Genomic DNA, 21,474 nt, shown 5'->3' on the forward strand with positions numbered 1-21,474 from the left:
AGACAGGAGGATCATGAGTTCCAGGCCAGCTTGGGCTACATAGGAAGACCTCGGCTCAACAAACAAACATAATCATAACAGAAGGAGCCACAGATCTGTGGGATTCATTTTACCACTCAGACTTGTTTTTCTCCCCTCATTTTCTCTGCTTATGCTCTCATTTGAGAGGCTGCCTCTAAAGACTTAGTGACCTCCAGAAACGACACTCACATATAGCTTATGTGTGATCAGTAGAGGGCTATATGTTTTTACATGTACCTGCAACACAATGTCATAAATTGGGTGAGGTGTGGAAGAAAGACTTTGTCAACAGCTCTAGGAGACATGATGCCCTTTTCTGGTCTCCAAGGACACCCGCACTCATGCACACAGACCCCTGCCACTTGCTCTCAGCTCTCAGGAGGTAAAGTAGGAAGAGCAGGAGATCAAGGCCAACCTTGGATAGACAGCGAGTCAGAAACTGGCCTGGGATACTCATCTTAAACCAAACCAAACCAAACAAACAAACAGACAAAAGTCTTTCAGAGGATGTATCGTAAAGCAGAAATGCCCTGACTCTTAATTTTAGCTCCTTTTTCATCAGTATACTGTGGTTACTCAGCTGGCCACTCTGTGTCTATTTCTTAATTTATAAAGAGAGGGAGGAAGGGAAAGAGAGAGAGAGAACAAAAATTACTTAGTCATGGGTAGTTCATGTGACTGTTTCAGGACCAAATTAGATAATACATATGAAAGAACATGTGAACTATAAAATGCTACATAAATTCAGATTATATATTCTAAAGATAGCAAGGAGTACAGAAATAAGAAAATCATTTCTACTCTGTTCTCCACAGCTTGCTTCTCATTATATTAGCTTATTTTTGTCTACATTTCTGTCACATTACCTTTTAAAAATACTGTTATTATCTCCTATCTTTAGAGGCAAAACCAGTAATAAGAGCAAAGGAAATCAACAGTCAGCCCTGGAGAGACGAAGGGTGAAGACGAAGAATATATGAATTCTCTCAGTCACACGAGGGCAGGTGTGTGATCTGCTTTGGAAGTTTCTGTGTATGCATGTATATGTGTATGTATGTCTGTATGTACCTCTATATATCTTTTACTTAGTAATATATATTTATTACTAAGCGAAGTGGGGCAGATTCCTGGCGTTACCTCTAGAGCGTGTATAGGAATGGAGCAGCGTCCCCAGCCGTTGAGATGGCAAAGGGAGTCCACGGTGCTGGCACTGCCATGGATCATCAGTCGGTTCAGAAACTCCTCTTGAGTGAGACCAAACAGAATCAGACAGAGTCCGTTTTCTACGGGGAAAATAAAAGTTAGCATTAATCAATTGACAGGAACTTCGATCTTAGAACGATGACTTAGAAATTCATTTCTAATTACCCAATATTTTCATACTATAGCTAAAATACACATACTGAGCTGAGTATGGTAGAGCATGTCTTTTACTCCAGTACTTGGTGGGTAGAGGCAGGTGAATCGGTAAAATTTAGGCCCATTTGGTTTACAAAGTGAGTTCCAAGCAAGTCAGGACTGTATAGTGAGACCCTATCTTAAAGAAAACATTTAACTATCTGTGTGTGTGCACACACACACACATTACCCTATGTATCAGTTACTATTTTACTGCTGTGATAGAACACCATGACCAAACTTGGAGGAAAAAGGGTTTATTATTTCATATTAAAATGACTGCCCTTCATCTTATGAAGGGAAGGCAGGGCGGGAGTCTGGAGGACTGCCGCAGAGGCCATGGAGGAGGACCTGCTTACCGGCTGGCTCCCCAGGGCTTTGCTCAGCCTGCTTTTGTTTCTCATTTTAATGTTTATTTTATGTGAGTGACATTTTGCTGCATGCATGTGTGTGCATCACATGCCTGCCTGTTGGGATTCCCTGGAATGGAATTAGAGATGACTGTGAGGCACCATGTGGGTGCTGAGAATCGAACCCCGATCTTCTGCAGGAGCAACAAGTGCTCTTAACTGCTGAGCAAACACTCCAAGCCCTCAGCTTACTTTTTATGCAACCCAATCCATCTGCCGAGGGGTGGCACCATCCACAGTGGGCTGGGCTCTCCAAAATCAGTCAATAATTGAGAAAGAAAAGGCCTCCAGCCAGACTGCCTGCAGGGCATTTCCTCAGCTGAGGCTCCTCCTCCCAGAGAACTCTGGCTTGTGCCAAGCTGACAAGAAACACCAGCCAGGACATAGCCCGTATTGTTAGGGGCTAATTACCTGATGCTTTTAAATTTTTTATTGCACTTACTTATTATTGTGTGAGTATGTGTATGTGTGTGGACAGAAGTGTGTCAAGGTGCACATATTTGAAGGTCAATGGACGGCTTATGAGAGTCAGTTCTCTCCGACTATGTGGGTTCCCAGAATGGAAATCAAATTATTAGGTTTGGTGGCAAATGGTTTTACTCAATAGGCTATCTTGCTTGCCCAGGAGTTTTGTATTTAAAACACCAATCATAAATTGAATTTTTATAAGAACAATACATTAGGGCTATAGAAGTAACAACATTTGCTTAGCATGTATGAGACCATGGATTACATTCCCAGCACTACAAGAAATAATATTTAAAAAATAACCAAAAATGCATACTATGAAATGACATTAAAATTGACATTTATATTTTATATATTATCTTACCTGAAAACTTTATTTATAGAGGTGTCAGATTTCTGGTTTACCAAAATAAATCAAGTAACAACATACCCCTGGATACACAAAAACACCAGAATTTGTATTAAGGACTGAGATTGTACCTCAGTAGTAGAGCACTGGTCTAACTGTACAATAGCCTGAGTTCAAGCCATATTACAAAAACAGAAAGGAAAGAAGGAAAGAAGGGAGGGAGAGAGGGAGGAAGGGAGGGAGGAAGGGAGGAAGGGAGGGAGGAAGGGAGGGAGGAAGGAAGGGAGGGAGGAAGGAAGGGAGGAAGGGAGGGAGGAAGGAAGGGAGGGAGGAAGGGAGGGAGGGAGGAAGGAAGGGAGGGAGGGAGGGAGGGAGGAAGGGAGGGAGGAAGGGAGGAAGGAAGCGAGGGAGGAAGGGAGGGAGGAAGGGAGGGAGGAAGGGAGGGAGGGAGGGAGGAAGGGAGGAAGGGAGGGAGGAAGGGAGGAAGGGAGGGAGGAAGGGAGGGAGGAAGGAAGGGAGGAAGGGAGGGAGGGAGGGAGGGAGGAAGGGAGGGAGGGAGGAAGGGAGGGAGGGAGGGAGGAAGGAAGGAAGGAAGGAAGGAAGGAAAGGAAGGAAGGAGGGAGGAAGCATTTCCTGATCATGGGGTACACACCTGAAAGTTTGCCCTTGGTAAACTGAGGCAGGAAAATCATGGACAGTTCCTGGCTGTCCAGGGCTATTATAGAGAGACCTTGTCCAAAACAAAACACACAAAAACCGAGCCAGGTGTGGTAGCACATTCCTATAATCTTGGCACTAGAGAGACAGAGGCAGGAGGATGGCCACAAGTTTTAGACCAGTCTGGTCTACATAGCAAGTTCCTGGCTGGCCAGGACTAAGTAGTGAAATTCTGTCTTTTAAAAATCAAAATAAAACAGAAACAAAAAACTAGGCTGAAGGAGAAACACAGCAGTTGAATCCCATACAACATTCAAACCTGCTACAGCAGGCCTAGCACCTATGCTCAATGAATGCATCTTTTATGTAAATTACTCTATGACTACAGTATAGGGCCAGAGAGGTCAGGGGAAGTGCAAGAAAAGTCCAACCTGAAATACAACAGCCACTGGGGAACCCCAACCAGAAAAAAAAAAACAGCCACTGGGGAACCCCAACCATAAATGCAACAGTCACCGGAGAACCCCAACCATAAATACAACAGCCACTGGAGAACCCCAACCATAAATACAACAGCCACCAGGGAACCCCAACAATAAATATAACAGCCACCGGGGAACCCCAATCAGAAAGACAACAGCCACAGGGGAACCCCAACAATAAATATAACAGCCACCGGGGAACCCCAATCAGAAAGACAACAGCCACAGGGGAACCCCAACCAGAAAGACAACAGCCACCAGGGGAACCCCAACCAGAAAGACAACAGCCACCAGGGAACCCCAACAATAAATATAACAGCCACCAGGGAACCCCAACCAGAAAGACAACAGCCATCAGAGAACCCCAACCATAAATACAACAGCCACCAGGGGAACCCCAACCAGAAAGACAACAGCCATCAGAGAACCCCAACCAGAAAGACAACAGCCACTGGAGAACCCAACTGGAGAGACAGCAGCCACCGGGGAACCCCAACCAGAAAGACAACAGCCATCAGAGAACCCCAACCAGAAAGACAACAGCCACCGGAGAACCCCAACCAGAAAGACAACAGCCACCGGAGAACCCCAACCATAAATAACAGCCACTGGGGGAACCCCAACCATAAATACAAGAGCCACTGGGGGAACCCCAACCAGAAAGACAACAGCCACTGGAGAACCCCAACCATAAATATAACAACCACTGGAGAACCTCAATCAGAAAACAACAGCCACCGGAGAACCCCAACCAGAAATACAACAGCCACTGGAGAACCCCAACCAGAAGAAATACAACAGTTGTTGGAGAACCCCAACCAGAAATACAACAGCCACGAGAGAACATCAGCTTCACCCCAACACTTAAGTTTCTATGCAGAAATGCAGGTCCAGTGTGCTAGAGTGGTAACAGCTACAGGTCCAGATTTTGTAAAATTCTGTCTATTTGAACTTTGTATTTATGTTCTCTTTTTTAAAAGCCTAAGCTAGGTGTGGTGGCATGTACGCCTATAGTTCTAGGAATTGGAAGATATAGATAATAGGATCAATGGTTTCTTTTTGTTTTTTTCGAGAGAGGTTTTCTCTGTATAACAGTCCTTAGCTATCCTGGAATTTACTTCGTAGATCAGACTGGCCTCGAACTCACAGAGATCTGCCTGTCTCTGCCTCCCAAGTACTGGGATCTGGCCTAGGATCAGTGTGTTTAAGACCAGCCTCAGTTACACACACAGCAAGTTTGAGGTCAACTGGGGCTATGTGAGACCCTGCTTTAAAACCAATAAAATAAATCCCTAGTCAGTGCCAACCAAAATGAATACGCAGTACACACACAGTCCATGATTGGCTGGCTTGTAACCTCTGCTGCAGAGACTCCAGTCAGAGGAGGTTTCTCCAAGTTAAAAATCAGCCCATATTACTCTTACTATCTAGTATTAACATTTAGCTCAAGAGAAATTATTTAAATTAAAACAGGGCTGAGGGATGGCTCAGTGGCTAAGAGCACTGGTGCTCTTTCTCTGGAGCCAGGTTTGAGTCCCTGCACCCACATGTCAGCTCCAGGGGGTCTGATGCCCTCTTCTGGCCTCTGCAGGTCCCAAGCATGCATGTCAAAAAACACCCACCCACATAAATTAAGACACATGAGACAATTACAGAGAATAAGGCCAAGTTTCCTCCCAGAATAAGGACCACTTTGCAGTGAGACTGGGCACATGCTGGCACCAAGGCAGCAGAAGGGAAATACACCAAGAAGTCACATCTTGGCTGGCAAGATAGCTCAGTGTAAAATGACCTCCAAGCCTGATGAACCAGAGCTCAATCCCTGGGATCCAAGTGGTGGAAGGAGAGCACCAACTCCCACGAGCTGTCCTTGACATGAGCGCTTTGGCATTTGCGCGCGCGTGCACACACACACACACACACACACACACACACACACGAGAAACAAGTAACTGTAATTTTAAAGAAGCAGTTGCACCTCTAAGCAGTGGATTCTAGCCGGCCATGAGACAAGCTCACCTGTCAGAACAAGGCACAGCTGCTGGTCCCCACTGCTATCGACAGGAGTACACGGCTGGCTGAGAGGAAGACACTGCAGGCCCTGGGTCTCCAGGTCCCAGAGGACAATGGTGCAGCTGCTGGTTCCTACTGCCCAAGCAAACAGTGCAGTAAATCCCGTCACAGACATACACTGGAGCTCCGCGGGCTGCTCTTGTCTGCTCAGCCGCATTGTCTCCCACCATCTTGGGTCACTAGTCTTGATGTGCTCCTTCTGCGGAAAAGCACACTGGCCACACGTGGCATCCCCTGGAATGAAAACGTGGCTTGGCATAACGGGAGTGGGGTTACCAGATTCCAGGGACTCCAAACGCAAAACACCCTGAAACCACGGAGCACAACAGGAAGCCTCTGGCTTGGAGCTCATTGTTTCCTTCAGTGCTGACAGCTGGGCCCTCCAAGACCTGGAAGACAGGGCAACCGTCAACACCCATCACAGTCAGGGCACCAAGTCAGACACCAGCTGGGGTAAAGACACTCAGAACGGCAGCTTCCACCTGCAGTCCCAGCACTTGGGAGGCAAAGGCAGGGGGATCACTCTGAGTTCAAGGCCAACCTGCCCTACACAGCAAGCTGTAAGCCAGCTAGGACTACACTGACTCCAAATAAATAAATAGATGTATCTGCCAGGTGGAGACTTTTCATATGAAAAGGACAAAAATGAAAAGGAAACACACGAGCCCTTAAAGTGTTCATACCTATCAACCCGAAAGGAGACCTTGGTGAGGCTCATGTTGTGGACAGAGTTAGCAAGGTCATCTTCGTCTGTTCCAGTAGGCCCTTCAATAGGAAGGTCTTCCAGTGTTCTTGCATACAGTAGGTGTCCTGGGTGTTGCCTACATTGGAAAAGAATGATAGCTGTATCAAAAAAATGATAAATAACCCCAAATTTGTGTCACAAGTGCCTCTAGGTTTGTGTGCAGGCACTTTTTATTTATGTTTTTGTTCTGTTTTTTTGTTGTAGTTGTTTTTTTTTTTTTTTTTTGAGAGAGAGAGAGAGAGAGAGAGAGAGAACATACAGTGGGGGTGGCCAGGGAGGTGGGGAGAATCTGGGAAGGGTTGGGAAAGGGAAGGAATATTATTAAAATATATTGTCTGAAATTTCAAAATAAAAATAGACATGGGATATGGACAAAAATGGCATAAATTTTATATCCCCAAGATTGTAGTCTCTCTAGCCTCCCTCATAGAACAGTGATAAAGTCAGCATCAAGAATTTGACTCTATGGGCTAGAGAGATGGCTCAGTGGTTAAGAGCACTGACTCTTTCGGGAGACCTGAGTTCAATTCCCAGCACCAACATGGCAGCTCACAGCTGTCTGTAACTCCAGTCTCTCCAAGCACTGTACACACACAGCACACAGACAATGCACAGGCAAGGCACCCTTATATACAAAATAATAAAATAAAAAATTACCAATACCAACAAAAAGCACTTGGCTCCATGGAGCAGTTCCTTTCCCGGAGTGGAAAGAGCAGCCACTGTCTAGCACACTGCAGATGTCAAGCTGACTTACATGGACTCTTAAGCCTTTCAAGACCTTACAGAAACATATAACCCACTTCAGGGTACAGACACTAAGGTTAAGAGAACACGGAACCAGGCTAATGTAACCATAAAACTTGGGGTTTGATTTTTTAAAAACATTTATTTACTTATTTGGGGGTGGGGTAGAGAGGATTCAGGCATTCCACAGAATGCATGTGGAAGTTCATTTCACCAGCTCACAGCTCAGGTTCCTAAAACTCTTTACCATAGCAAAGCAAGGCTTAGGCCAAGGTCAGTAAATAAACAAGAACAGTGTATGTGTGTGTGTGTGTGTGTGTGTGTGTGTGTGTGTGTGTTCGCACGCGCACATGTGTGTGAGTTAAGATGGAACAGCCGTGTGGAAAGAGGGTCATCACATCTGAGAAACAGAGAGGACCGTGGTGCCCGAGCACAGCAACTGAGAAGCAAAATGGAGTGACAGTAACAGAAGGCGGACGAGCTGGCGGGAGAGAGTTCAGAGCCTTCCGTGGGTTGAGGAAGTCTAGCTGTCATCTTTGGGAGAAAAGGCAGCTAAAGGAGGGTTTGGGCAGAGCTACAACACGGTCACATGCAGAGCATAGCTAGGGAGAGGGAAGCATTTACCGTCGTCACACACTTTGGAAGTGTTCAATTCGGAAGGCATTGTGTTGACACTTAGCAAGGAGATGAGAAATGTGAGTGTGCGTGAGTGTGTGTGGTTGGACCACTAATGAGACAGACATTTTACTGATGCCACTTTAACTACCTTGGAGGAAACAGGTTTAGGGGATGAGGACAGACACAAGGAGGCTGAGCAGGCATTTGTTAAAGCGGTTCAGATGAGAAGACAGGCCCGGCTTGGGTGGAGGCAGAGAGGAGGGGAGCCTGGGGAGACACTCAGGAGGGAGATGGCAGCTACTTGTCTGTTAACTGGACACAGATCTAATACTGAAAAGACATTATAAATATGGAAAAGGAAATAGAGAAAGGTTTCTCGAATGGGGTGGGGGAGGAAGGGATGAAACCTCATAAAACAAAGGAACCAAAACGCTAAAGGAGGTCTCACGAGACATCAGATGGCTTCTGTTCCCTTAAAAATGTGGGCGGCAAGGTCACTCAAGAAAAGGGAAGAATAACGAGATGAGCAGTTCTGAGGAAAAATAGAGGATTAAAAATATTTTTGTAAGTCTGGGTATGGTGGTACACATTATAATCTTAGCCTGGGGAGGCAGAGGCTGGCAGATCTTGAGTTTGAGGCCAGTCTGGACTACAGAGCAAAACTCTCTCAAAAAATCACAAAAAGGAGGTTGGCAAAGAGTACTTTTACAGGTTCCGCACAAACGCAAACTTGCTTGGGTGTAGGCAGCAGAAGGCAGAATAAAGATCTCATTCAAGGTTGATGTTTTGGCAGGCAAGTGCTACCATGGAGCAGGAGCAAAAGTTTAGAGCATGTGCAAGAAGCTGGCTAGGACAATGGGTCGCCAAGTCCAGGCTTGCAAGGGGGAAGTGGAGACACGTGGAGGGGAAGCACAGAAGGCCCATTAGCTGGAAATCCCAGTGAGGTCAGCGGGCACGCACTTGGGTAAGCCGGCTAAAACCTTTGGGAAGTTGTGTTGATCCGTGGAGAGTAGTGATTGAATGCTGACAAAGCCCAGAGTTCGGCTCTGACAATGGACAGCTAAGATAAAATGGAAGATGAAGCGAAAGAATGAAACTGAGCTACTGAGGAGGCTGAGCTGGGAAGATCACTGGGGCCCACAGCAAGGGCCCATCTCCAAAGGGAGAAAAAGACTGGAAAAAACCGAACTATTAGACTTTATTGGAAAAAAATGAAAAAATGGGAACTATATAAAACTACAGTTAAGCACGAAGCCCAGCTAGGGAGGGGAAGTGCCACACGCACCACAGAGGAGTCCTGAGTGAGATTCTGGTGGAGAGTGCCCGTGAGCGCATAGCTTCAAGAAAGAGCTGTCATTCCAGTGGATTCCCACGGGATGAAAAGGGCCGAGGAGGAGGACTGATGTTCTGATTGGGGAAAGAAGTTCGCTCAGGGCAGGAATGACGAGATACACCTGGACTTCAGGCAACTCCAGAGAAAAGGCACTAAACAGCATTTATGTGAAGAACAAAAACACAGATCACTTGCTTAGTTGGACAGACTGGTCCCTAAGTTAGTTGTGGGGGACAGGACAGAGCTCTAAAACATCTAGAGCATAGGACAGGCGACTAGGCCTTCCTCTTTTCCCACCATTTACACCGTTTCCAATGAGTGATCAGGGATATGACCAATGAGCGAAACCACCTATGGGCAGACAAGAACAGGCTACAGAAACTAACAGCCCACACTCAAAGATTTAAAAACAAGGCCAGGCATGACGGCCTCTCCTGTAATCCCAGCACTCAGGAGGCTGAAGCAAAAAAGATAGGAGTTTGAGAGAAGTTTGGCCTACATTGTGAGACCTTGTATTAAACAAACAAACAAACAAACAAACAAACAAACCAGGTCAGATCATAGCTCCCTCCCCCCAGCTGAAATTCCATCAACATCTACTCATTTTTAGAGCAAGGTCAAAATGTAAATAAGTAAATAGCCACTTTGAACAAACTGGGGCTTGGAGTCTAGCTCAGCAGTAGGGGGGGGGCTTGCTTGCTGAACATGACTGAGGTTCTGCGTTTGATCCCTAGAAAACATCACAGCTCTAAAGATACTTGGCAGGTACATAAAAATAAACCAAGCCATAGGCAATAAAACTCATCAAAAACATTCCCAACTACTCAGGGATTTGTCTTCTTCATGTCAAGGTGGAATCAAAAGACTAAATGGTTTGAATGGCCCTAAATGTGGTCAGCTCATAAATGTTGAAAGGCCTACTTCCAGATCATCAAGTTACATAAGTTTATAAAGCCAACAGCAGCTAGAAGCTAATGGAAAAGAAATATAAGAAAGCGTTTAGCATTACTGAGGTTCTTAGACAGTCACAAGCACCAGTTCCTCATAAGGAAATACCACGGAAATCCCCAGGCAGGAATAGATCTTGTCATATTCCTTTAAGAGGAACATGAGCTCAGTGCAGCCAGGATCCCAAGCCACAAAAACAGAAAGCCCAACAACAAACAGGTAAATTCCACTCTCCTCTACTCTTAAACGGAACAAGAAGGGGGTGATATATAAAAGTGAGATGAAACACATCTCTCTCTCGGATGTGTTTCAAGACAGGTTTTCTCTGTGCAATAGTCCTGGCTGTCCTGAAACTCGCTCTGTAGATCATATTGGCCTCAAACTACTGAAATCTTCCTGCTTCTACCTCCCAATTGCTGGGATTAGAGGCATGCACCACCACTGCCCGGACAATTCTGCTTCTTTATATGACATAACCATAACCGCCATACAATACCACTTAAGTCAAACCAAACCTTTGCCATACAAGCCAAAAGACAAAGGTGGCCAGCAGTCATTTAGACACATTCTTCACAGTTACAGTCTTACTAATGGAGCCTTAGCAAGATCTAACTGCATAGAAAAGCTGCTTAAAACAACAACAAAAAGCTGAGTATATTTTTAATCTTTTATGGGTCTATTTACCTCAAATGAGAAGTTTTAGTCATCTGCCTACCTGAAATACAAATTTAGGTTCAGAGCAACTGCAGAGTGAGATGAACTGATGATCACCAAAACATCTAAGTCCTGAGACACTTTCAGTGATGTCACGGAGGGAATGCTGGCTGCCTCCTGCTGCTCAGAATCCTCTAGGAGAAGAGCCAAGTCCACACGAGCTACCTGCTTGCCATCTGAAGTGTCAAAAATATCTTTGGGCTAGAGTTAAAGAAGTGTCTTTTCTATCCAGGACCCTTTGAGTCTCAGGATGGGGAAGAGCTATCGTCTGGATCACTACAACCTTGCAGGGCTAGCAGCAGGCACTCCCCGATGTCGGAACCAGATGACTATGGAGCCGGCTGCACAACAGGTGATGTACAGTTCTTCAGTCTGCTGCTCCAGACCCCAAGGCACTGTTTCCCAGGGTAAACCCCAGTTAACATGATACATTAGCTAATCCCCAAATACTATCATCTCAACATGCAACCAACACTAAAAGCTGAGATATTTATTTTCTTGCAAGCCACCAAAATCTAAGTTCCACTTCGATTGCAACTAACTTTGGACACTAACTTTTTTTTCTCACTCTTTGTTTTTTTTTTTTGAGACAGAGTTACTCTATGTAGCCCCAGCTGCCCTGGAACTCGCTCCATAGACCAGGCTGGCCTTAAACTTAGAGACCCACCTGCTTCTGCTTCCTGAGTGCTGGGATTAAAGGTGTGCACCACCACCACTGTGCTTGGATGCTAAATTTTCATCAGAAATATCTCACCCATATTTAGACCCCCACGGAGTTGCAGTTGAAACAGTAAGAGAAACTGGGAAGGAGATGAAATTAAGTAGAGTGCTTATCTAGCTCAATGAAGCCCAAGTTCGAGTCCCCAATACCATTAACCTAAGCATAATGGCTCAAGCCTGCTATCCCAGGACTTGGGAGGCTGAGGCAGAGGATCAGGTGTCAAAGGTCAGCCTTGACTAAATATAGAGTACAAGGTCAGTAATGGTTACATAAGACTCTGTTTTGTTTTTTAAAAAGAGTCCAAAAGAGTAAGTTTATTCTAAATATACTTAAACTCTTTAATAACTGAACCAAGTGTCAGCTTTTAAACCTAAATAATTAATTATCCATACGCCTAGACCATTCCAGATGTTCAGCAGCCTCACGTACCTGACACCCATTGCAGAAGACAACAAATTCAGCAACAAAAATTAAGTCAGTGTAGTATCTTATGACATCCTTGTAAAAAACAATATATCTAAAATAGGAAAATCATCCCTTCTGGAGTCCGAGTCAGAGGCTAGCTACAAAGTAGGCTACAGAGTGAGTTCTAGGCCAGCTTCAGCTACAGAGGCCCTGCTTCAAAAACCCAAAATTTAAGGACGCCTTTAATCTCAATACTCAGGAGTCGGGGCAGGGGATCTCTGTGAGTTAAGAGGCAGTTGGTCTTCACAGTTAGGTCCAGGCTAGCAAGTCTATATAGTAAGACTCTGTCTCAAAAATAAATAAGTAAACAAACCAAGGGCCAGGGATTGTAGCTCAGTGATAGAATATTTGAATACCACCCCCAAAAGCATAAAGAAAGGAAGATATCCCTTTACTTCAGAAATAAAAGTCTCAAAAATCATTTCATAAAAGGTCATTTTTTAAATCTTCAAAATAATTTTACTGCTAGATACAAAGCATAGTACTTTAAAAGAGTATTAATACTTATGCAAACCATTCATTAGAATGATGGGATTATCTGGGTGTGGTAATGCATACTAGTAAGCACAGTATTTGAAGCCTCAAAAAAAAAAAAAGGAAAAAAATGGAAACAATGGAATCATCATTGAGCAAAGTATGTTATATTCATGCGGAAAGGATATATGTCATATATCGTATCAGTAATCATGCATTTTAACAGACACTTAAGAAATGTAGTTGGGTAAATAAGCAAAGAATATAAATATGGGTAAGATTATTATGACAATAGGAATATTTCTATACATTGAAAAATATAACATAATATAGTTGAGTATTTTATGAGAGTATTTCTCCCCTAAAAAGTCTTAACTAAAAACTAACTATTCTCCCTTAGCTCCAGTTCCCCCAATCGAAAGTGCAGAAAGGCTCATCTTTCTACATATTCTTTTCCCCTACACATTAACCAACAAGTTTATGGCCAAGGATACAGATCCAGTGTAATGTACTCAGAACAAAGAGAAATCCCCTGCAGAACTGCACGTCAATAACCGTGTCTGCTGCCGGTGACGGCAAGGGCAGCGGGAAGCAGTCCAGTATACTTCCGGAGTCTCTCCCTGGAAATGCGAAGCGGAGGACGAGACATCTGTTGATGAGCAGTAAGGCCGTCTTATGAAAGGACAGAATTCTCAGAGACTCCAAGGAAATACCTGTGAATCAAGAGGATGTTGTCTCAGACTCTTCACTCACACTTTTACAGTTGGTAAAGGTGACCTTATAAACACAGAAAAAAACAGATAAAACAAAGAAAGGGAATTGCATTTATTCCAACTCCAAGTGGTTACTGTTCACATCTGTGGACACAGGCATTAGGAAGTAGGCGAAGATAAATAAAGATGGCTCACAGTGGCCCAGGGTTCTTTTTGCTTAAGGCTGACATCTCAAAGCACACTGGAAGAAGATTCAAAAGAGCTGAGTTACCCATGAGATCATTCAAAGTCAATCAGACATTTTTTTTTTCCTTAAGGAAAAAGAAGGAACCTTATAGTCAAGGGAAGAAAGGATGTTACTGCCTTAAAATAGAGGCCCAGGAGCTTGGATTTACCTCCCCTCTCCCCCCACAGCTTATCAGGCCAAGACACAGGCAACAGCTCTATAACAAGTTTAGGTCAGCACTGTCCACTATAATACAAGAGTCATCAATCCATGAGAGAGATATGACTCAATATGACCAACAGCCAAAGAAACAGGTGAATTAATTTAATATATATTATTCAGTTTATTACATATAAAATATTCTAATATGTTAGTTTATATAAAAATTATTAATGATCTATTTTACTTTTCTTCTAGTAAGACTTGAAAACCTGGTATGTTAGAACCAGTTTGGTGTGCAGGCCTATAATCCCAGCTTTTCAAGAGGCTGAGGCAGGAGGATTTTAAGTCCAAGGCCAGCCTCTGTAGCTTAGTGATAATCTTTCTCCAAATAAAGGCAAAAAAAAAAAAAAAAAAGCCTGGAGACTTGGGTATGTGGCTCAGTGATTGAGTGACAACCTAGCATGTATAGGCCATAGATAGGTTCAATCCCCATTATCCCCTAAAAAAGAAAGATGTTTGATTTTTTTTTTATTTTTGGATTTTTCTTTTTTCGAGACAGGGTTTCTCTGTAGCTTTTGGTTCCTGTCCTGGAACTAGCTCTTGTAGACCAGGCTGGCCTCGAATTCACAAGAGATCCACCTGCCTCTGCCTCCCGAGTGCTGGGATTAAAGGTGTGCGTGTTTTGAGACAGAGTCTTACTGTTTCCCAGGCTACCATCAACCTGAGATTCTTCTGCCTCCCAAGTGCTAGGATTACAATATTATGGCCACCTCACTTGGCTGGGACATTTAAAGTATATTTTTAGGGTGAGGATGTAGCTCAGGGACCAAGGTCTTGCCTAGCATTTGTGAAACTTTGGGTTTGATTTCCAGCATTGCAAAAACTGAAAGTACAACTTAATTATATTAACCCCATTTCAAGGGCTCAGCAGCCCAGTCTGGACAGTGCAGACTGGTCACGGTGGCACACTCCTGAGTCCCCAGCACTTGGAAGCAGAGTGAACTTAGCAGGACACTCACAGACTCCTCGGTCTTCAACAAGCGTCTGCAGTGTCCGCCCACAGCAGCTGTGTAACAAGGTCGACTCGCATCGCCCGTCCTTCAAATCAAACTCATACATGCGCAGTTCATAATCCTCACGAACGGCGAGCAGCTTGGGCTTGTCTGTGGATATGCTGTGGTCACGACACTCCTCCCATACGAAGCTAAGGAAAAAAGTCTAGGTTTATTATATTTCTACGCCCACAATCCCATTGACCACAAAGGCAGGGATCAAAGGGCAGAACAAGAGAGCTTAGTTCACTCAACAGCACCAGTTCTGCAACCCAACTTAGGAGAATGGAACTGCTTTAGGGTCTCTTCCTTCTCCCCACTTTTCCCTACTCTGTCCCCTACACTGTCTGAGAGTAGGAGATGAAGTGAGCTTAGAGCAGAAAACTGCTTCCTCATCCCTTCAGCTTTCATTAATTAATTAATTCATTCATTTATTTGGTTTTTTGAGACAGGGTTTCTTTGTAGCTTTGAAGCCTGTCCTGGAACTCGCTCTGTAGACCAGGTTGGCCTCGAACTCACAAAGATCTGCCTGCCTCTGCCTCCCGAGTGCTGGGATTATCCTTCAGCTTTTAAAAAAGCCTTATTAAATCCATTTATTTTTTTACCTTGAGCATCAACTGATATTTTTAAACAGATTGTTATCATGAAGAATAAATACCAACAATCAATCTTGGTTGTTTTTTTTTTTTTTTTGACAGAGACTTTCTATGTAATCCTGGCTGTTTTGGTACTTGCTCTGTAGACCAGGCTAGCCTCAAATCTGCCTGCCTCTGCCTTCTGAGTGTTGGGATTAAAGGTGTGTGCCACCAAGCCCAGCTCTAAATTTATTACTTATAAATATATTACTTATCACAATTAATAAAATGGGCTTATAGAGCTGGAGAGATGGCTCAGTGATTAAGAGCTCATTAAGAGCTCACAACTCTCAGTAACTCCAATTCCAGGGAATCTGACGCCCTCTTGTGGTCTCTGCAGGCACCACCAGGCATGTGGCACACATACATGCATGCAGGCAAACACTAGACACATAAAATAAATATTTTAAATGGGCTTTGGCTGAGTTGAATTATTTCGATTTTAAAGATTCTTTACATATAGTCTTTGACTACTCCAGAATGTTATGGTACAGAACAACCCTGTCCAATAGAACCTTGTGATAATGGAAATGTTATTTTTCATTTCAGTGCTGCCCATGACAGCCACAACCAGTGGGCAGATATTGCTACAAAGCACTTCAGCTGTGGGCACTGCAACCAAGGAACTGAATTTCAACATTCATTTTAACAGCCACCGTGGCAAACAACAATTATTCTAGACAGCACAGTCACCAGTGTGGGCTAACAAGGGTGGGGAAAGACCAACTGTCGTAAACTGCATTTAAAATAAACATAAGGGGGCTGGAGAGATGGCTCAGCGATTAAGAGCATTGCATGCTCTACCAAAGGTCCTGAGTTCAATTCCCAGCAACCACATGGTGGCTCACAACCATCTATAATGAGGTCTGGTGCCCTCTTCTGGCCTTCAGGCATACACGCAGAAAGAATATTGTACACATAAATAAATAAATAAATATTAAAAATAAATAAATAAACATAAGGGTTGTAGGTGGCTAAGGGGTTAAGGAGCCGGCTCCACAAGCTTGAGAATGGCAGTCTGGGTACTCAGAACCCACATAAAAGCCTGTCGGGCATGGCAGCCTGGCCACCTGTTAATACCAGCACTCAGAAGGAAGAAGCAAGGGATCCTGGGGACAAGCTAGCGGCTCAGATCAGTCTGATCCTGTGAGCTTCTCCTTTCAGACACAGACTCTGCCTCCGGAAGTGAGGTGGAAGGCCAGCAATGGCTCAGCGGGGAAACGCACCCACATGCAAGTCTGGCAACCTCTGCTGGATCCCTGAAATCCATGCGAAGGAGGACGCAGGGAACCAACTCCACAGAGCTGTTTTCTGACCTCCCCAATTTGTGCGGCGCCACGAGTTCACGAGCATGTGCACACACACCCAAAAACTTATAATAAAATTTAAAAAAACATTGTGGAGAGCAATCTACTAAGATATCTCATGTCAACATCAGGCCTCCACGTGTACATATGCACACATTCGCACACATGTACAAACAAATACAGAGAGGACCCAAGCCAGGCATAGCAATACGGACCTGTTAGTTACTCAGAAGGCTGAGGAAGGAGGGTCTCTGGAGCCCAGGAACTGGACAGCCTAAGTGACATAGCAAGACTATCACTAATACACATGAGCCAGATGTGGTGGCTCAACAATAATCACATTCCTCAGTGGCTGAGACAGGAAGACTGAGACTTTGAGGCCAGCCTAGGCTACAGAAAAAGACCCTTTCTCAAAAGCAGTCAGTAGGGCCCACTCTGAAAACAACGCAATTCGAGGAGATGAGGCACCCTCTGAGAGTTTCAACTTCTTTAAAAGCTTTGTTTTCTACAGAAGTAAGTTTTATATTAAATGGGGCGGCTATTAGGTCCTTAGTAGAAAGACTTTCACTTCAATCCCGGCACTCGGGAGGCAGAGGCAGTCACTGTTGGAGGCCAGCCTGGTCTACAGTGTGAGTTCCAAGACAGCCAGGGTTACAAAGTGAAACCCTGTCTTGCATCATCCCCTCTTCTCCCCCAAAAGGAAAAGACCAACAATTCACATTTCTGCCTTTTAAATAACAGGGATTATTTCTTTTTTACGAACACCTAATTTCTGTTTACACTGAAAATTTGGGAAATAACCTAAATATCAACCCTGGAAAAGGTTAAACAAAGTAAACTATTTAAAGGCACTGCACTATCCCAAAGGGAGATCACTGTGAGACCTTATCAGACAAGGCTTTATTTAAGGGGCGCAGGTAAAATACTTGCTGATTTACCAAACTTGCCTTGTGTGTACAGAGCTGTTACAGAAGTTGGAGGTTCTAAAGTGAGATACCTCTTGGCTCTACAGTCTCATACAGACTGGTCCTAGAATACTTCCCACTATTAGAAAGGTCAGCATATAGTCGGGTCATTTCTAAACTTTATGACGCCGACTGTCTACCCTGGATAGGATTTATGAAAATGGAAAGTAGTACATTATTGTAACTGTCTACCTTCTCGGTTCATGGGAACCTCGTGCCTAAGAAACAGCAGGCATGCAAGTACAGAGATTGGAGGCACTAGAAAGGGTAAAGCAGGAGGATTGAGACTTGCAAACCAGCTACCTGGAGGCTGTGATCAAATACGTTAAAAGTGGGACTGGGCTAGTTCAGTGACCCCAGGGCACTTACGTGCACTGAGTGGGGCTATGTTTGCAAGAAAACATTATTTCCGTAACAAAAATGGATATTTGAAATAAGCCAGATCATCTGGCACTTTTTTTTTTGTCCGTTTGTTTTTCAAGACAAGGTTTCTATGTAGCTTTGGAGCCTGTCCTGGAACTCGCTCTATAGACCAGGCTGGCCTTGAACTCACAGAGAGCCTCCTGTCTTTGCCTCCCAAGTGCTGGGATTAAACACGTGCGCCACCACCGCCTAGCTCATCTGACATCTTTAAACAAGGTCAGGTGTGGTAGTTTAGGCAGAGGCACGTGGATCTCTGTAGGTTCGAGCCCAGCCTAGTCTGTGTACCAAGTTTTAGTGCTGCCTGGGCTACGTAAGGAAGACGGGGGGGGGGGGGGGGGATAGGGGGGAGGTGGGGAAGAGAAAGACAGACTTAGTACTCCTTTCTGTAACAATTTGTTTTAAGTTAAAGAAACAGTTCCTGGACTGGGACCCATCCAGGGTTATCTTCTCTGCCCATCCAGAGAGTGAGTTAGGGAGATGCAACAAGATGAGCATTTCGCTCCGGGATGGGAAAGGTTCCTAGAGGAATGGGGCTCACGCTTTTGGGGTGATTCCCCCACTGTCACCCCTCTCCCACCACCCCGCGCCGCGAGGAGCACGCAGGCTTCCCGCTCAGGAGCGGCCGGAGCAGCTCAAGGTCCAGACGCCTCCCGCACTGCACAGCTGTCCCGCAGCACTTACTGCCCAAAGGGGCCTTGGAGGCAGCAGCTGCTTCCACCCCTGCTGCCCGGCGCAAGGGAGAGCACTCGGAGATTGCCCGCAGCCGTCAGGCTCCCCAGGGCCTCCTGCTCTCGGTGCAGCTGCGCCCGCGCTCCGAGCTGCGCCGTCTCCTCGACAGGGAGCTGCACCAGCAGCACCGGCAGAACCCGCTCCATGGCCCCGGCACAGCCGGGGGAGGCAGCACTTCCGGGCCCCGGTTCAGCGGCCATCCCGGTCCGGGCGCTCCTTCCGGGAGAGACGCCCGCCCGCGTGCGTCACGGGCCTGCGCGGTGTTCTGTGCCTTGTGACTGTCACCTGAACTGCAAGGCGCTCCTACGCCTGTAGTCTTCTTAGCTGGGGGGTGGGGGCGGGCCTAAGCAGACCCCGTGAAACCACACCTGCGCTCCTCTCTCAGCTCAAGTCAATAAACGCCAACTCGTGTCAGTTGCTTCTGCTGTGCTTGCTCATTAAAACCCAGTCGCTGGCCCCTCGTCACTTTTTGTGCAATTGCTTGGAACAACAGTCATGCGGTTCTTGGTAGCAAGGACTCTTTAATAGACTAGAATTAAAAAACCCTTTCCTCTTAAAAACAAAACCAAAACAAAACAGGGGTACAAAACAGAGCCCTGGGCTTCAAGAAATCTGCTCCCACGGAATTTTGCAAAGCTGCCATTCCCATCAGATGCCCTGGAGCCCAGAGTTTGCAAAACCAGGACACCTGATTTATCTCCCACCAGGCAGTTTTGAAGAACATTTTTTACCCGAAAAGCATTTGCCAGCCCCTGCCTACAAAAATTGCTTTTCAGACCCCACATAGTGAGTTTTTCTGTACCCCTGGATACGTAGCTGCACGGTTTGGGGGTGCCGACCTCTCAGACCAATAGACCTCCACTGAGTTTTCTATTCCTTACAAGCATGAAGGTTAGCATGAATATCGGAGTCAAATGATATCCTTTGTAACAGATGGATTGAGTACAGAGTGAAGCGGCTCACTCAGGGACGTACAATCCAGTATAGAAAAGAAAGGCGGAGAGCGCTTAGATGTGCTGGAAAGGCGTTTGGGAGAAATTGAACAGTACCTTGCCAAGTTTTTTATTTGATAAAGGCTCCCTGGTGGCCTTTGGACTCCTGCGGCTCCTTCCCCAGCCATCTAGCTACTCAGGAATTCAGGGGTATGTCTCCATGCTTAGCCTTGGTAACGCGGCCACTTCCACAGAGGATTGACTCAACAGCAACCTGTTAAAGCACCGTCCTAACCAGTCCAATCTAAAGTCTCCTCCACTCCAGTCGCTCTCAAATCATCCTGTTTCCCGACAGTATTTATGACTGATTGATATTTTCTGTCAATTCTTACCCAGCCTCTATGTACATCTGAAAGTAGCAGAGACTTGTGCGCCATTGTTATCCTCCTACCTGCATCCCAGCCTGGTGCATGAAAGGTTCTCCAGTGTTCCTTGACGAATGCAGGACTTCATCTGACAACCAAGCCAAGGAAGATGCTTACATCCAAATCTCTCAGCCTTAGCTCAGCTGTTTGGTTTACATAAAGTCTGGCACACTGAAGCAATGTCCCAGATTACATTTTATTACATATAACAAGGCCTTGCCCCTTATATTGACACACTCACAAAAATGGTCTTCATTGTAATCCTAAACTTACAAACAAGTTTCAACATATCATTTGATGTTTCTCTAATTATACCTAAAGTCATGCCTTAATTTTAGGCAAGTCACTTAGCTATGACAATATGGTAGGGTCCTCCAACATAACAGAGTAGGGGAAATGACTTGGACTGTATCACTGTAGGCAGGTGATGTGATGTAGTTTCATTTCTGAGATTTCAGCTTCTCACACGTAAGTTCAAGAACTCATAAATCAGTAGATACAGGCAAGCCTAAAAAGAGAACAAGAGTTAACTGCAAACAATCCCATATTTACAAATATTTATGGTTTAATTTATGCTTGGCTCATTCTAACAGCTAGTAAAATTCCGACGACAGAGATTATCTGTGTTATTCCTGATATTCTGAAATAATCACTCAACTATTTTTTGAATGAATTATTCAACTTTTCAAATTACTGCTCTGAAACAGTACTTACAAATGACCAAACACTGGGAATAAACCAAAGGTTTGACTGAAGAGTACGAAGGACCCTAATGAGTCCACAAGTACACGAGGGTCTAGATTGACTTTTTAATGTTTTCCTATGCTTACATGCTTGTTCACACGCACACAAGACACACCGTCTCTCTCACACACTCTCACACGCACTCTCTCAAACATGCACTATCACATGAACACACTTTCACACTCACACTCTTGCACATACTCTCACATACACACACATACACACACACTCACACACATACACACTCACACACATACACATACACACACACTCACACACACACTCACACACACACTCACTCACACACACACACACTCACACACACACACACTCACACACACACACACACACTCACACACACACTCACACACACACTCACACACACACACTCACACACACTCACACACATACACACTCACACACACACTCACACACACACACACTCACACACACTCACACATACACACACATACACACACATACACACACACTCACACACACACACACTCACACACACACATACACACACACTCACACA

At 45.0% G+C, this 21,474-nt stretch overlaps 1 protein-coding gene across 1 annotated transcript in view; it reads right to left on the reverse strand.

Annotated features, from left to right (window-relative positions):
* Spg11 (SPG11 vesicle trafficking associated, spatacsin) overlaps positions 1–19,035 on the reverse strand; it is a 64,528-nt gene extending 45,493 nt beyond the window's left edge. The window contains exons 1-7 of the mRNA XM_041678700.1: positions 18,788–19,035; positions 14,744–14,928; positions 13,118–13,336; positions 10,965–11,157; positions 6,542–6,679; positions 5,805–6,247; positions 1,159–1,304 (exon numbers count right to left, since the gene is read on the reverse strand). Coding sequence (XP_041534634.1) covers positions 1,159–1,304; positions 5,805–6,247; positions 6,542–6,679; positions 10,965–11,157; positions 13,118–13,336; positions 14,744–14,928; positions 18,788–19,035 — 1,572 coding nt within the window. The remainder of the gene's footprint in view (positions 1–1,158; positions 1,305–5,804; positions 6,248–6,541; positions 6,680–10,964; positions 11,158–13,117; positions 13,337–14,743; positions 14,929–18,787) is intronic.
* Between the last annotated feature and the right edge of the window lie 2,439 nt (positions 19,036–21,474).

This window comes from Microtus oregoni, unplaced genomic scaffold (genome assembly GCF_018167655.1).
Source record: "Microtus oregoni isolate MIOR12 unplaced genomic scaffold, Mior012 000031F_ref0000149, whole genome shotgun sequence".
Lineage (NCBI taxonomy): Eukaryota > Metazoa > Chordata > Mammalia > Rodentia > Cricetidae > Microtus > Microtus oregoni.